This window comes from Ursus maritimus, unplaced genomic scaffold (assembly GCF_017311325.1).
Source record: "Ursus maritimus isolate PB19 unplaced genomic scaffold, ASM1731132v1 scaffold_15, whole genome shotgun sequence".
Lineage (NCBI taxonomy): Eukaryota > Metazoa > Chordata > Mammalia > Carnivora > Ursidae > Ursus > Ursus maritimus.
The window spans coordinates 150309-165139 of NW_024423897.1; the positions used below are offsets into that span (position 1 = coordinate 150309).

Here is a 14831-nt window from a genome sequence, read left to right on the forward strand (position 1 = left end):
CGCAAAGGCCCCGCCTCCTATGTTCTACAACAAACCTCCAGGTAGTACTGGGGTGGGCGATGGGGGGGGGGAGATTCCTGCAGGGGTGCTGGGTTCAAGTGTGAACATGCGCGTGCACGCACACACAGTCACATAGCGGTGCTGGGTTCAAGCGTGTTTGCATACACACACAACCACAGCTTCCAGGGGTTGGGGGACACAGCCATGGATCTGCTGGGCCATCTCCTTAACTCCCCTCCCTTTCCAACATCACAGAAATCGACATCACCTGCTGGGATGCAGACCCAGTACCAGAAGAGGAGGAGGGCTTCGAGGGCGGTGATTAGCGGGGCGCCAGCCCTCAGGCTGCCCTTGCGAAGGCCGCCCACCTGTGCCGGCCTCTGGCCAGACGGCCCGTCGCGCCTGCACTCGCAGCAGCTCCGCCTGGCACCCACTCCGGATTCCGGCCCTGGCCCGGGACTTGGCCGCTTCCCTACCCACAGGGCCCGACTTTTACAGCTTTTCTCTTTTTTTTAAAGTTGATAGGAGACTTGTACAGTTGACTGGTTTTCCTCCCGTTGGTAGTTGAGACGCTGTTGCAAATTCTACCCCGTCCCCGCCCGGTCCAGATTGTAGCTTAGTCCTCCCTGCTCACTCAAGCTGGCCGGGGTGGAGGCCTCACCCTACTTGGGGCCTGGCGTCGGGGGAGCTCTGGTGGGAAAATGTCCCACCTCTTTTCCTAGTTTTATGTTTCTTGGAAAAATATCACTTTGTATTCTCTGTCCAGGGCTTCAGATATTTTGCACGAATTTTAAAACATGGCAATAAATGGCTCGTGGGCTCTGGCTCCCTGGGACCCCCTCCCCGCCCTTCTCTTGACCCCTCCCCGCCTGGCCCAAAGGAAGTAGGCCCAGCTGGGGCCCCTCAGCTTCCAGGCCCTTTCCTGCCCCCCTCCTGCTGGGCAGGTCCCAAGCTGGAGGCCCTAGGCGCGGATCTGGTCAGGGCTATCGACTATCGGTGGGGCCCGGGGCTTGGACGGCCCCTCCCCGACTCCTCCCTCTTTGCTTGGGTTCCTTTTTCACGTTCAGTAACTGTTTTTTGGAAAGCACAAACTTCTGTAACGGGTCGTGCTCATGTCTGTTAATAAAGAAATCCAGATCCCTTCGGGCCTGCTGCTCCGGGCCTCCACAGGCGGATCTGGGGTGTGCCGCCTGCCCTGACCCCTATTCCCAACTCTTCCCACCTACAAGGTCACTGGGGCCGCCCCTACCCATGATCTGACAGGCAGGGAAGGTAGGCCCTGGAGCTTCCAGGGGAACCAGCCTATGAAGTTAGGTTCCACACGCTCAGGCCACTTTGTAGCCAAAAGGCACACTCGGTTCTGTCCCACCAAGGCCCAGGCACGCCTTGCTACCAGAACCTTGGGCGCAAGCAGTGGGTGTCCCCTCCGCTTGTACCAAACCAGATCACACACCTTTATTATCCTCAAAATGTAACAAACGGGGTAAGAAATCCCTCCCCCCCCCCGCCAGTCCAAGGGAAGCATTTAAAAAGCCCCGCAATCAGGCCACGAGTCCGCGGGTGGGGCCCGGAACGCCGGGCGCCCCTCTATACGGCTGTAGTCCTCCCGAACAAGGGGATGGAGACCGGCAGACGCCAAGCTCCATGCTCCAGCGGCTCGCGGCTGCTGAGCTCCGAGTCGGTCCAGCTAGGGAAGACCCGGCGGCCACGGTCCGCCTGCAGACAGAGCGCAGGGCAGGGTGGCGCGGGCCGTGGAGCGCTGGGCAGGTGCAGCGCCGACGTGTAGCCCCGGTCCAGGAAGAGCGGCTTGTAGCTGGGCGGCGGCTGCTCCTGTTTCTCTGCGCTGTCGCGGCGGCTCAGAAAGGGCGTGACGATCTTGCGGTAGAGGCCGCGCGTGTCCGTGAGCACCTCACTGTAGGGCGGCGGCGGCTCAGCCATCAGCACCGCCTCTTCATAGCACGGTGGCTTGGACATGTCCGACTCCGCTGCAGAGTGGGAAGCGGTCCGAGGGGTGAGGCTACCCGTTCCCGGCCTCCCGCGGAGGCCTTGGCCCGCCGCCAACCCCAGGCCCAGCCCGCTCCCTCCAAGGTTCTCCCTCCAAGGTTCTCCCTCCAAGGTTCTCCCTCCAAGGTTCTCCCTCCAAGGTTCTCCGGGAGGCTGTCCAGTGGAATACCCGCTGGTCTGCAGAGATCCCGCCCACTCTGAGTAGCCCGCGTTGCCCCCGGCGGAGGTCGGGACTTACCTTGGCGCGGGTAGCTCCAAGGCCGCGGCGGCACTGAGAGGTGCGCCGGCGGCGGGTGCGGAAGCGCGTGGTGGTGTGCGTGCGGGTGTGCGTGCGGCTGCGCCGGCCCGTGGTGCAGCAGCGGGTGGACGTGCACGTGCTGATGCGCGTGCGCCGGCGCCTCGAGGCGGCCGCGCTGCGGTGGTGGTGGCGGCGCCAAGCCTGGGGGGCTCCCGGCCAGGCTGCCCTCGAGCTCCAGGGGCTCCAGCTCGAGGGCGCGCAGGTTCTGCTCACGTAGTCGCTCCTCCTGGCGCCGTTTGAGGCGGCGGCGCAGGAAGCTGCAGAAGCAGCAGAGTAGGACGATGAGACCCCAGATGAGCCAGAAACCGGCGAAGCACGTGAGGAACGTGTAGGTGCCCTGGGACATAACCATGGCGGCGGCGGGGCGGCGGGTCCTCGGCTGCTTCACTGGACACTGGGCTCCTCTACGTGGCCCCGGGCCCGCGCCACGCTCCCAGGCGCCGCCAGTGTCACTCGGGGACCTGCGGCCGGGGGCTGCCCGCGGCGGGGCTCAAGTCGTGCGCGCGCCGGCGGGGGGCAGCAGCAGCGGCGCCCGCTCCTTCCCATGGCGCCGGTGGGCGCGCGGGCAGGCCTCACCCGGGGCCGCGCGGGACCTGTAGGACAGACACAGGGCACGGTGAAGGCGCACTGCAGTCCCGGACGACTTCCCAGACGGCGCCCGTGCCCTGCGCAATTCCAGGGAAGCCTCTTCTGCGGGAACCCCCGCACTCCCCGGGGGGCCGGTGACGTCACCGAGGAGGATGACGTCACACCTCGAGGTTTCCCCGGTAGGGTTTTCCCGGATCTGAGAACCGGCAGCCGCCGCCGCCGCTGAGCCTAGGGGACTCCGGGCGCACCAGCAGAGGGCGTGCGAAAGCCAGACTCAGCTTCAGTGCGCACGGAAGGTTCGCCGCCCCAGAGGGTACCCCATTTCGTAAAGGGTTTCAGAGGCCCGTGGATAGACCCCTGGGGCGCTGAAGAGGCTTCTCGGCGCGGTTGCTGGGTGGCGGGGAAAGGGTGGCCCACGTCCTACAGCCCCACAAGCAGCCCACTGACGCCCAGCTTCAGGCCAGTGCATAAGCCCGGAAGCCCCTGGTGCTCTAGGCCTTGTACCGGCTCCTATCCCTGGCCGCCCAAAGCATGGAGCATCTAGGCCCGCACTGCGGCCTCCCGGCTGTCGCCGCTCGCGTAGAGGGGGCTCAGGCAGGGTCGTTCCTGCTGTTACTGCGTGCCACTGGCCTGCCTTTGTCTGCACCGCCGGGCGTGGGCCGTTCCCTCTTTTCCTTTCTTCTAAGCGCCTCCGCCTGTCAGATCCCAGCTCTGTCTCCGTTTCCCCAGCCTCCTATCAATTCGCAGCCCCACTTGGCCCTACCCTTCTAGCTCTTGTGCTCCGCATCGCTTCCCCTCAATTCCTTTCCGTTTCTGCAGAGGGTAGGAAAAGTAGCTCGTTTGCTACTGTATCACCTGGTCTCTCATCACTCCAGATGGGCACGTCTAGTTCTGCCTCCTCCTCTCCACAGCCAGGGTTTAGAGGGGAACCTTGCATCCTAAGAGGTATGTAGGAGGGAGCCCTGACTGCGGAGTGACGGGTGGCAGGCGACTGTTCCCCACCCCCGCAGAACAGAAGTGTGCCCTTCTTGAATGCCTTATAACTACCCGGGGCTTTCACATACAACCCTTTGGGGTAACTCTAGTTATTCCTATTTTACAGATGAGGGAGGGGGGCAGCAATTAGCTGTGTAAATGGCAGATGGCAGTGCCTTAATCTGAACCCAAGCTTGGCCACAAAATCCTAACCAGGGTGGGAGAGTGCCGCTGCTTGAGCTACTTCGTGGGCCTCTTCCAAGAGCCCCATGGACATACCCCCCTTCCTCAGCATGTCCAGTGCACATACACATTTAGCTCTGGGGGCCATGGCGGGCCTAAGCCCCAAGCAGGGGGCTCCACATCAACCTGTCTCAGACTCTTCTGACAGCAAGCTGGGGGGAAGCCAGGCCAGGGGCCACCCCACACTTCTCCCCAGATGGCTCCTGTCTGATTCTGTGGCTGCCTTGTGCCATGTGCCACTTGGTCCCCGTGCCAGTCCCTTTCTCCTGGGCCTGTGTTCCAGAACAGACAATAGCAAGAACAATAGCTCCACCCGCCCCCTCCACAACCCTGCCATGAGGCTGCCATGGCGACGCGGCCCAGATAAAAACACGATGCTGCCAGTCACTGGGAGTTAATTAAATCTGTTGTTCTCCTTTTTCCTGAGCCCACAGGAATTTTCAGGAATGCTCTGAGGAAGCTGGCACTGACTAGGGGGCCCCTTGGCCTGCACGGCAGGAACAGCTCCAGATCAGAAAAGGTACTTCTGGGGCTGGAGGTGATGGAGTTTAGCTGAATTAGAAAGAGAAATACCTGCCAAGAACTATCTACTGCATGTCAGGCCTTGTTCTAGGCCCTTTCCATTCAGAATCTCATGTGACATGCAACACCACCTGCTCAGCGGGGGCCCACTTGATAGATGAGGAGACAGGCTCAGACAGAGAAATGACCTGCCCCAGGTCACACAGCTAGTAAGGGGAGGAGCTAGGATTTAGCCTGAGTCTGAATCCATAGTCAAAATACCTTCCCTCAGATGGCCACTGAAATGTAAATGAAAAGCCAGGTGCCTGTGAGCTCTTGATATGGAAGGACCTGGCAGCCATGGAGACACTGGGCTAACTGGCCAACTTGTAGCCAAAACACACCTTCCTGTTACTTCCCAGCAAGACCCTGGTGCTTCTGGCCACCAGCCCTCAGCTCAAGAGTAGGAAACGGCTATAGGGTAGAGAAACCGGATGGCAGCTCCAACGTTAACAAGGAACAAAGGACAGACTCAACGCTGAGGGGCCCAGCTCAGCTGAGTGGGCGTTAGGGTGGGTGACGGCAGGCCATACCCAAGATCCTCTAGGCGCCAATGTGGCTCCTCAGTCAGGAGGCAGGAACCACTGCCGTAGTTTACAGACTAGGCCGCTGCAGGTCCAAGAGAAGAAGGCTCTCTGTCATCACACTGGTGCCAATACCCAGTTTGAGTGGGCAGGGGTTTGACGCTAAACACTCCCTCCTGGGCTGCTACTTCACTCCGTGGTGCTCTGGCAGGCCAAGGGCATGGGTCCTGCCTGAGGCCTCCCTCCTGCCTTTGTCTAGCCCACAGGAGTTGCTCAGTACATCTCATCTAATCCACAGTAGGTGCTCGGTACATGACTGTTAGGAGGGTCATTCAGACCTTTGCGGATGCTCTTCCTGACAAGCCAGGCTTCTCTAAGCTTCCTCCACGCTTCTGTGCATGCTCCTGCCTATCTGGAGAACCCTTCAGTGCAGACCCAGCCTGCAGCCTCTTACAGCCTTGCACCTTCCCCATCCCCTCCAGAACAAATACTGCACTTGTCCAGCTCCAGCTGTGTGCTAGGGGTGATGACTCCAGATGGACTCATCCTCAAGTCTGCCATTTTATGATTTGTTTTGTTTCATCATTCTCTTTTCTTACCTTCTTGCAGGTTATTTGAACATTTTTCTGGATTCCATCTTGATTTATTTGTAGAATTTGTGAGTGTTTTGCTTTGTATGGTTTTCTTAGGCCACACACTCACTGGGAGTATAGCAGCAGGACAAAAGTGAAACCCTAGGAGGTTTCTTAAGCCCTGTGATGCCAGTTTCCTTGTCAGTGACCATGGTGAAAACTGAGCTAGTTCATGCAAAGGACTTGGAGATGCCCAGCAGACATCAGTGCTGATGATGGCTGCCTCTGAGCTGGGGACGCAGAGATGTGTGTGTCCTTAAGGCACTCTTAAGGCACAAACCATTCTCAGACATCCTACAAACTAGGTTAGCATTCCTCCCATTTGACAGATGAGAGCACTTGGCTCACAGGGATCCAGTGGTCCCCAAGGTCACACAGATCTCTTATTCTGGGGCCTGGCACACTGCTGGGGGCACCTACCACATTGCTTCTCTGCACAGAGAACCTCAGCATTCCAGTCTTAGACCCCAAAGATCTATTGGATACTTTATCTCAGTAAAGGGCCCAACATTTACTCCATCCACTAAATCCTGTTTTTTTATGGGGTGTCTGGGTCGCTCAGTTGGTTAAGCATCTGCCTTTGGCTCAGTTCTGATCTCAGGGTCATGGGATCTAGTCCCACATCGGCCCCCTGCTCAGCAGAGAGTCTGCTTCTCCCTCTCTCTCCAACCCTCCTCCCCACCTGTCCCCCCACCCTTAAAAAAAAAAAAAATTAAATCCTGTTCTTTTTACCCTCAGTGCACTGTGCCTTCATCTGTCTACTTCCTTTGGTCCCCTGCCACTGCCTTGGCCAAGTGACCATCATCTCTCACCTGGGCCCCTATTGCTGTGCTTACTACTGCTCTCTCTACTTCCATGCTGTGCCCCTGCCCAGCCTACCCACTTTCCACACTGCCCATTTCCCCGAGGCCCTCTCCTGCCTGAACCCTCTGACAACTCCCCACAACTTCAGGAGGCAGCCCAGCTCTTTAAGATAGTTTAGATGGGTGCCTTTCTTTTCTTTTCTTTTTTTTAAGAATTTATTTATTTATTTGACAGAGAGAGACAGGGAGAGAGAGAACACAAGCAGGGGAAGTGGGAGAGGGAGAAGCAGGCTTCCTGCTGAGCAGGGAGCCCGATGCAGGGCTCGATCCCAGGACCCTGTGAACATGACCTGACCTAAAGGCAGACGCTTAATGACTGAGCCACCCAGGTGCCCCTAGGTGGGTGCCTTTCAACCTTGAATGAGCATCAGAGCCACAGGGAGGGCTGGTTAAAAAAGGGTTCTGGGCTCTGCTCCCAGTGTTTGCTTCGGTAGGTCTGAGGTTGGACACGAGAGTTTGCATTTCTAACAAATTCCCAGCAGATACTGATGTTGTGGTCCAGAGAGCACACTTTGAGAACTGACCTAGATCATGGCTTCTGGGACGAGTGCCTGCCAAGGCCTCTTCAGCCTCACCTCTCAGTGCCCTTCCCTCTGCAACCAGCCTGTGTTCCCATCCTGAGCTGCCGAGAGTCCTGTTTTCTTCCCACAAGGGGCCTGCAACACAGCCTCAAAGCTCTTGCCCCCACACTTACTCTCAGCTCCATGGCCTCACTGTCACTTTGCTGTACAGGTTAGCTCCAGGCCACCTCAGTCCCCAGGGCCGGACAAGAAGCCAGGGATATGACAGGGATAGGACTGTGCTCTGGCTGCCCGTGTGCAGCTCCAGCGGTTGCACCTGTCTTGTCATCTGGCACGCAGCAGCTCCAAAACTTGTTAGGCTGCCTGGAGATGCCCCGTTCCCTGTTTGGTCTTTCAGCTGTAGGACAGGGAATACCTCAAGAGCTGGGTCTGCATCCCACTCACTCCTGGGAAGTATCAACCATTCACCAGAAAGGCCCTGAGAAAGAAGCCATCACCCAGCTCTTGGCCCTCGCAGGGTGGTTTGCAAACAAGACGAGGATCCATACATCCATGTGAATGACAGGAAACGGAAGCATGGGTCAGGGCTCTGGAATGGGCAGGGCGAATCCCAGACAGCAGGGGCTCCGGGTCATAAGGGTCTCTGGACAGAAGGCCAGAGCTGCTGGTCAAGTGAAGGGACAGGGACTCAGACCAAGGGATAGCAGAGGGAGGGAGAACGTGGTATACAGAGGATGGGGTGGGAGAAGTTACTGCGAACCTGTCCTGCATGCCCAGCACATGCCAGGCCCACTGCTGGCCTCTTCACATTCATTATCTCAGTGACACCCAGGACGTGGCTGCTGCCATCCCCATCCTCCAGATAAGGAGCTGGGGCCGGTTTGGGCCCAGTTTGGTTAGCCAGGTGGTTGTGAAGCCCAGACGACTGCAAAGCCCATTGCCCTGGCAGGAAGGGCATTTCAGGCAGGCCCTGGTAACAATTTTACACTCCTCGCACACCAAGACACATGAACTCAGGCCTGAGAGGGACTGCTACCACAGTCAGCCAGGCATGGAGCTGACCAGAGCCCCATCTTCAGCTCGGCTAATCCCCTGCCTTGGCACCCTTGCCTACAGGTAGCACCTCTGTGACCCAACCCTGACACTGGGCCAGGAACCCAGAGCTTGGGAACTGCAAACATGACAACAGAGACTGGGGTCTCAGCTTGTAGGCAGAGAGGCCCTATGTGGCTCAGTATCTACTGTACTCGTGTCTGTCCTTCCAAGGGAGTTGGCCACACCTCAGAGGCTGGGAGGAGATGAGGATGCCCTCTTCTGAGATGCAGCGTGGCATAACAGAGCACTGAAGGCAGAGCCCAGGGTTCAAATCCTGTGTCTACCTTGATAGGCTGTGTGGCCCCATCCCAGCTGTTCCCATGCCTGAGCTGAAATTTCTTTGCCTGTAAGACCGGGATGATGCGATCGCCCTAGCATTGCCAAGGGAGAAGCAAAACTGATGAAGGAAGTGAAAATACTTCAAGACTGGTGTACACAGCTGCACGTGACAAACCAAATGCCAGCAGTTTGCAGCCTCAAGAGGCTCAAATATGGAAACCAGCCCATGGCGCTCCATCTACATAAGCCTGGGAGCGGCCCAGCAAAACTGCCATCACTACCATGGACCAGAGGTCATGGCCTTGTGACTCTCAGGCTGGACACAGTTCATGGGCATGTTTTGTTGGCCCACAATCAATTTTTTAAAATATTCTGATTAGTTGTCAAATTTAAAACCTGGGAGATTTTACATAAAAGTCTGGATTCTTGGTTCATCTTGAAAATTATCTGGTCATTCCAAGTCTACATTCTCACATAGTGACATAGACTGTAGCTGAGTAGCTCCCTGGCCCACCTCACTCATTCCATTGCTCCCTGGGCCCTAGAGGCATTTGGGTTCCCAGCCCCCGAGCCAGAGTGAGCACCCACAGCAGCCAGCCTACACAGACCCATCTTTGCTGAATTTGACCACAGCCAAGGATGCAAGCTGATCAGGCCATGGAGGCCCAAAACCAAAAATGAGGGCCTTGGGGGTTTCCCAGGTAACTGAGGTAGCCCTCACTGCTCAGGTTCACCCAGAGAGAGAAAATGGAGGAAGGGAGCCAGCCCAGCGGCACCACAGTCCCACAGAGCACCTGGGTGAGCAAAAACCTATCTGATTTTGCTGGAAGAAGGAAAGGTGTGTTAAGGCTTGAAAGACATGGGGAATTTCCTCACTGGAAGACTATGAAAGAAAGTTAAGAATGCTTCTCTAGAAGGCCCTCCAGTTCTTTTCTGTCTGGGTCACAAGAGATGGTGTGTGGTAGGCAGAGAGCAGCTGTGCCAGCAGAGAAACCTTCACTGGAAACCTAACTCCACCACTTACTGATTGTGTGACCTTGGGGAAGTCACTTTACCTCCCTGAGCCTGGCGAGTCTTCATCTCTAAAATGGGGGTAATAAACTTACCTTGTACAACCATTGAAAGGATTAGGGAATAATGGACGCAGAACACTCAACACAGGTCTCACACAGAGCAGGGACAGAACGAAAAGAGCCTGTGAATAATTCCAAAGGCACTCCTGCCTGCAAGGAGGGAGACTAAGGATTTACTCAGGGCACCGCCCATCTAAGGGCATCTTATGCCAAGGCCTCAAATGCCTGGGGTGATGGTCACCCCTGGGGCCCAGGACACCTTCCTGGATGGGAGAGGAAACCCAAGAGTGGTTGTGGTCACTGGGATGTTGAGTCCAAGATCTGCAGTTAGAGGCTGGTGTCTGCTGAGTCAGGTCTGGGAGAGCTGGCAGGAGGACAGTTTCTCTCCCCCAGCACCCTGCCGCTGCCGGCTGGGGGAGGTTGGGAGAGGAGCCAGAGGTCATTTCCTCTGACTCAGCGGCCATTCTCCTCCCAGAGGAGCTCCCTTGGAGGACAGAGCATCTCCATGTGGCACTCGCCCGCTTGCCAGCCAACCTGCATGCCACCCAGCACAGTCTAGGCTTTGTGCTCAGTCAAGAAAGGGACACTTGTGATCCAGACAATGGGCCAGGGCGCTCCCACTTGGCCTGAGCTTCAGCTTCCCTGGGTCAGCAATGTCCTTTCCTCTGCTCCTGCCCACTCTGCTCCCACCACTCCCTGGAGAATGGTGGCTTGGAATGCGGAGCAGAAACCCACGACCGGCCCTAGCCGCGGTTTGGCACATGCCGTGGCCATGAGGAGGGATGTGAGCTTCTTTCTTCTCCCCTGGTAAGGAACATCGCCTCTGTGGCACCCAACTCAGGTCAGGCCATTTCGCTGGCGAGAGGTGGAGCGGTGGTGGGGGTGTTGGAGCGCAGACGCTGGACCCAGCCTCCAAGCCGCCTCCTCCCGCGGCAGGCCCAGGGGCTGGGCCGCCCCCACGTTTGCAGCCACCCCAGAAGCCCTGCTGCGACGACTGCAGCCACGTGGGAGCCAGCTCGTGCCCACGGGGCCGCTCACCCCCCACCCCCATCTTCGAAGAGCTGTGGAGGCAGGCACACCCAGACTGGCGAAGTTACCCCCACCGCTCGAGGGGGAGTCCCCGCACCCCCTCTCCCCCTGTGCCCCTAGGCTGCGGCCCCGCTTGGGGTGGGGGAGGGGTGGGAGGGGGCGTCGCCGCCCCGCTGTCGCGTTGCCGGGGAGCGCAACCCCGTTGCTGTGGCAACCGTTTCCAAGCGAACCGGTGGCGGCTCGCGCCCGGCTTTGGCTCCCTCGCTTACTGGCGCCCTCCCTCTCTTTCCCTCCCTCCCTCCCTCCCTCCCTCCCTCCCTCCCTCCTCCGAAGGGGGCTGGGGAAGGGGCTGGCCGGGTCGGGGGTCCGGGGCGGCGACCCGGGGCCAGAGCGCGGAGCTGCCCGCGGGGAGGGGCTCAGCCCAGGATCATCTTCCTCCCGCGCTCCAGGCCCGCCCGGCCTGCCGCCGCCGCGGTACTCACGGGCCCAGGCATCCTCCTCGAGCTCGTCCTCCTGGCTCGGGGCGAGTGGCGCGGGCCCCGCGGACAGAGCCCCCGGCCTGGGGGAGGCGGCGGCGGCACCGGGGAGCTGACTGTGGCAGCGAAGGCGGCTGCGAGCGCTGGGTTGGAGCCGTGGGGCGCGCGCACGGGCGCGTACACGGCGCGTACCAGCCCGGCGTGCGCGCGGGCGCGCACGCGCGGCAGCCGGCAGAGGGCCCCCACCCTCAGCCGCTCGCCGCCGAGGAGGCTGTCCTGGGAGCGGAAGGCGGAGGACCTGGCGCCCACCTGCCGCGCGGAGACTCGCACGCAGGGCGCCGGGCTCACCCTGCACAGGGAATGCACGCGCCACGCCGCACAGCTCCTGGCAACAGGCTGTCCAGAACGGGGCGCACGCAGGCAGACGGGGTGTACACAATCGGCCGAGCGCACAGGATGCTCAAGCCGAGCAGCTGCGGTCAAGGACCCTGACACACACACATACATACTTCAACCCGGAAAACACACACACACACACACACGTCCACGCCCCGGCCACATCCTGAGAGGCACTGCACACATGCGGTGGGTAAGGGTTGGAGCAGGCAGGCACCACAGTGTTGTTCCAACTCACCGATGGCCCCCTCCCAACTCACGGCCCCTGCCAGTGTGTCCCCAGTAAGCATACATCACCACATGTCTACTAAGTGGCACAGGAAGAACGCAGGGCTGGATTCATAGCCCTGGTCTTCATGGACCCTGCTCATCCACGGGGAATAGAGGAGAGGCCTAGTAAGGGCCCCACTGCCTAGGCTGAGTCTGAACCTGGCTGTTCATCAGTCTCTCTTAATTGGGTTCTCTGTTTCCAGTCCAACTTCTGTATCACACTTATGGTTATCTTCCCAAAACACCCTCCACCACCATATCAGCTGGGACATTTTGATTTGCAAGTGACAGAACCCTGAAATGAACAGGCTTGAGCCCAAGGGTGTTTGACTCGTAACTGGGAAGTCCAGAGGTAGATTTTAGCTGTGATTACAATTGGTTCCAGCTGTCCCAACAATGGTATCAGACATGTATCTGTTCTCTCCACTCTGCTTTCTTCTGTTTGCATCATTCTTGAAAATTCCCAGGTGGTGGCAAGAATGACCCCATGGCTCTAGGCTTATATCCTGCCACCCAACCCCAGAGAAGAGAACCTCAAATCTTTCCCAACAGTTCTAGCAAGCCCCCCAAAAGACTCTTTTTGGATTCATTTTGACTTAGTGTCCATTGATGAACCAATCCAGTTGGTCATGCCTGGGGGAGGGGATATATGTTCAGCCATCCAGTACCCATTTCCTTTTCTTTGGGTATAGGGACCCTATTTCATCAGGGGGACTCACTGCACACCATGGGTGCCATCGTGCTGGGCCTTTGAACCCAAGTGCCCTGCTCCTGTGGGCAGATTTCCAGCTGGGCCTTTTGGGTTCCTTGGGTTTTCAGTCAGGCTCAATGATGCAGACACAGACGTGGGAATGGGGTCTGTGACTAAGACCCTGGAGGTGCCCCAGTCCTGGTTCTTCCTATCACATTCCCCTATATCCTTCTAGGTGGAAAGTTCTGTCACTTGCAACCAAAGATCTCTAACAGCCTCACCCGGGTTACACACTCTAGGTATATATGTATGCAGGGGGTACAAACCCAGCCCCATCAAAACCACATGGACTGAGACAGGAGGTTCCCCAAAATAAACATGGGGTGCTTTTTGTACACACTAGGCAGACATCCCAACACAACCAGCTGAAATCCTTTAGGGATGCCCCTGCCTTCTTTGGCTCCAGTTGCTTCCTTCACCTACCCATCCCTACCCACCCCACCCCAAGCCATCCTGAGCCACTGGAGGCCCTAGACCATCCATCTGGCTCCTCCACCCAGGTACATCTGGTTCTGTATCCTGGAGGGCACCAATTCTGACACTTTTGTGGCCAAGAGGCCTCCCTGCTTGGTGCTGACCCCCAGCCCGAGCCCCTCAGCTCTAGAATCATCTCCGCCACAGTGCCGATCACACTGGGTCTTAACTGTTCCCATTTCTGTCTCCCTACCAGACTGAGCTACAAACTGGTGGGGGCCTTGTCTCCATCTGGGTCCCCAGCTCCCATCATAGAGCTGGACTCACTGTGCTAAGAGCTTGACGGTGAGCTGAACTGTAGCCAAGTTCCCTGGGTGCCTACCTAGCCCAAGGCGGAGCTTGGTGGGAGGTCTTGACCCACCTGCAGATGGAGTACTCCAGAGACCTACTGGTCCAACTGGTACCCTCTCACTCTTGTATATCTGCTGAGGGCTGGGCTTCAGCCAACTGATAACTAACTGCCCTCCCACCAACACCGAAGGGCAAATGCACCTCAGGCCCCAACATCACACATCACAGGCAGGACCCAGCTTCATCTTGAGCTGACTTCCTTGTTGCCATGCAACAGCCACTCACCAGCTGGAAGACCTTGGGCATGGCCCTCCCCGGTTTCCCTCAAGTTAACAGAGGCAGCAGCACATATTCCACATACCATCAAGAGCTGGGCCACCACCAGAGAGGCCCCTTCTAAGTCAGTGCTAAGAACCTTCTGGATGCCCTTGACATAGCTGTCAGCCTGGCACCCAGCACCCACTCCCCTCATCAGCAAGAGTCCTGTCAGTGACCCAGGGGCAAAAGGAGGTGACTGGCTGCTTTCATGGATTCTCACAACTGCCCTGTGAGGTGATGGGTATCACACCCATCTTTCTAGACAAGGGAAGGACCTATGCAAAGCCAGCTTGAAAAGTGGCCTGGCCGAGACTCGAATCCAGAACTGTCCAACTGCTTGTGGACCCTGTGGCACTGGTGCCTGGCCAGAGGCAAGGAACAAACCCTTACTGTGGTTACAGAGCACCCTTAGAGTGCTGGGGGCACTGGGAGACTATGGTGCAACAACAGATTTGTGAAGTCTGGGACAGACTTGCCAACAAACTGTCAACATCTTTGCACAGGCGGAATGCTATGGAATGCTCCTCCAATCCCTCTGTTCCCAGCTAGAGAAGTCTCCTTAAAGACCTGGCTCAACTCTTCAGAGAACCCTTCCTAATGTCCTCATGGCTGGTCCCCACCCACCCTAGCCACAGCCTAACTCCCAGCATAACCTCTATCTCATGTCTGCCCGGCCACATTTCCTGCTTCCAGGGCCAAGGGATGGCTCTAATTCACTGGCCCTGGGCCACACACACAACAGGTGTCCAGGTTAGGACAGAGTTGGCAGATGTTTCTAACGGCAGCTTCCACTTTGCTCCCCAGGCTGCTCCAAGCCCACAACCGGTCGCCAGACCATCCTGGCCTTGGAGGGGACCCTTCCAGCTAAACCTGCCTCACAGTACCAGTAGAGCCAGACTCACACCCTAGTGGGGACCCAAGGCTTTTTCCCTCAGGCCTCATCCCATTTAGGAAGCTGAGAAACCCACTGGATGAGCCCAAAGGCCACCAAGGCCTGGCTGCCTGGAGAGGCTACTCCAAGATCAGCTGTGGGGGGGTCAAGGGCATGTTGGAAGGGCAGCCCCCACCAGGCCCACCTCTGATCCCTTCCCACTTCCTTCCCTTCTGCGAGGGAAGCAGAAAGACCCCTGGAACACCAGGAGCAAGAAAGAGGCAGGCAGGGCGGCTGGC

General features: G+C 58.1%; 2 protein-coding genes across 2 annotated transcripts in view; one reads left to right on the forward strand and one right to left on the reverse strand.

Annotated features, from left to right (window-relative positions):
• The window catches only part of DBN1 (drebrin 1), a 14781-nt gene extending 13641 nt beyond the window's left edge, over positions 1-1140 (forward strand). The window contains 2 exon segments of the mRNA XM_040630231.1: positions 1-41; positions 256-1140. The exon segment at positions 1-41 is cut by the window's left edge and continues 7 nt beyond it. Coding sequence (XP_040486165.1) covers positions 1-41; positions 256-326 — 112 coding nt within the window. The 3' untranslated portion in view covers positions 327-1140.
• A 246-nt stretch (positions 1141-1386) lies between these two features.
• PRR7 (proline rich 7, synaptic) lies at positions 1387-11301 on the reverse strand. Its single transcript, XM_040630232.1, has 3 exons — positions 11168-11301; positions 2243-2895; positions 1387-1985 (listed from the first exon to the last, which is right to left on the reverse strand). Exons 2-3 carry the CDS (start codon positions 2652-2654, stop codon positions 1588-1590), a joined length of 810 nt encoding a protein of 269 aa, XP_040486166.1. The 5' UTR covers positions 2655-2895; positions 11168-11301; the 3' UTR covers positions 1387-1587.
• Positions 11302-14831: the final 3530 nt, after the last annotated feature.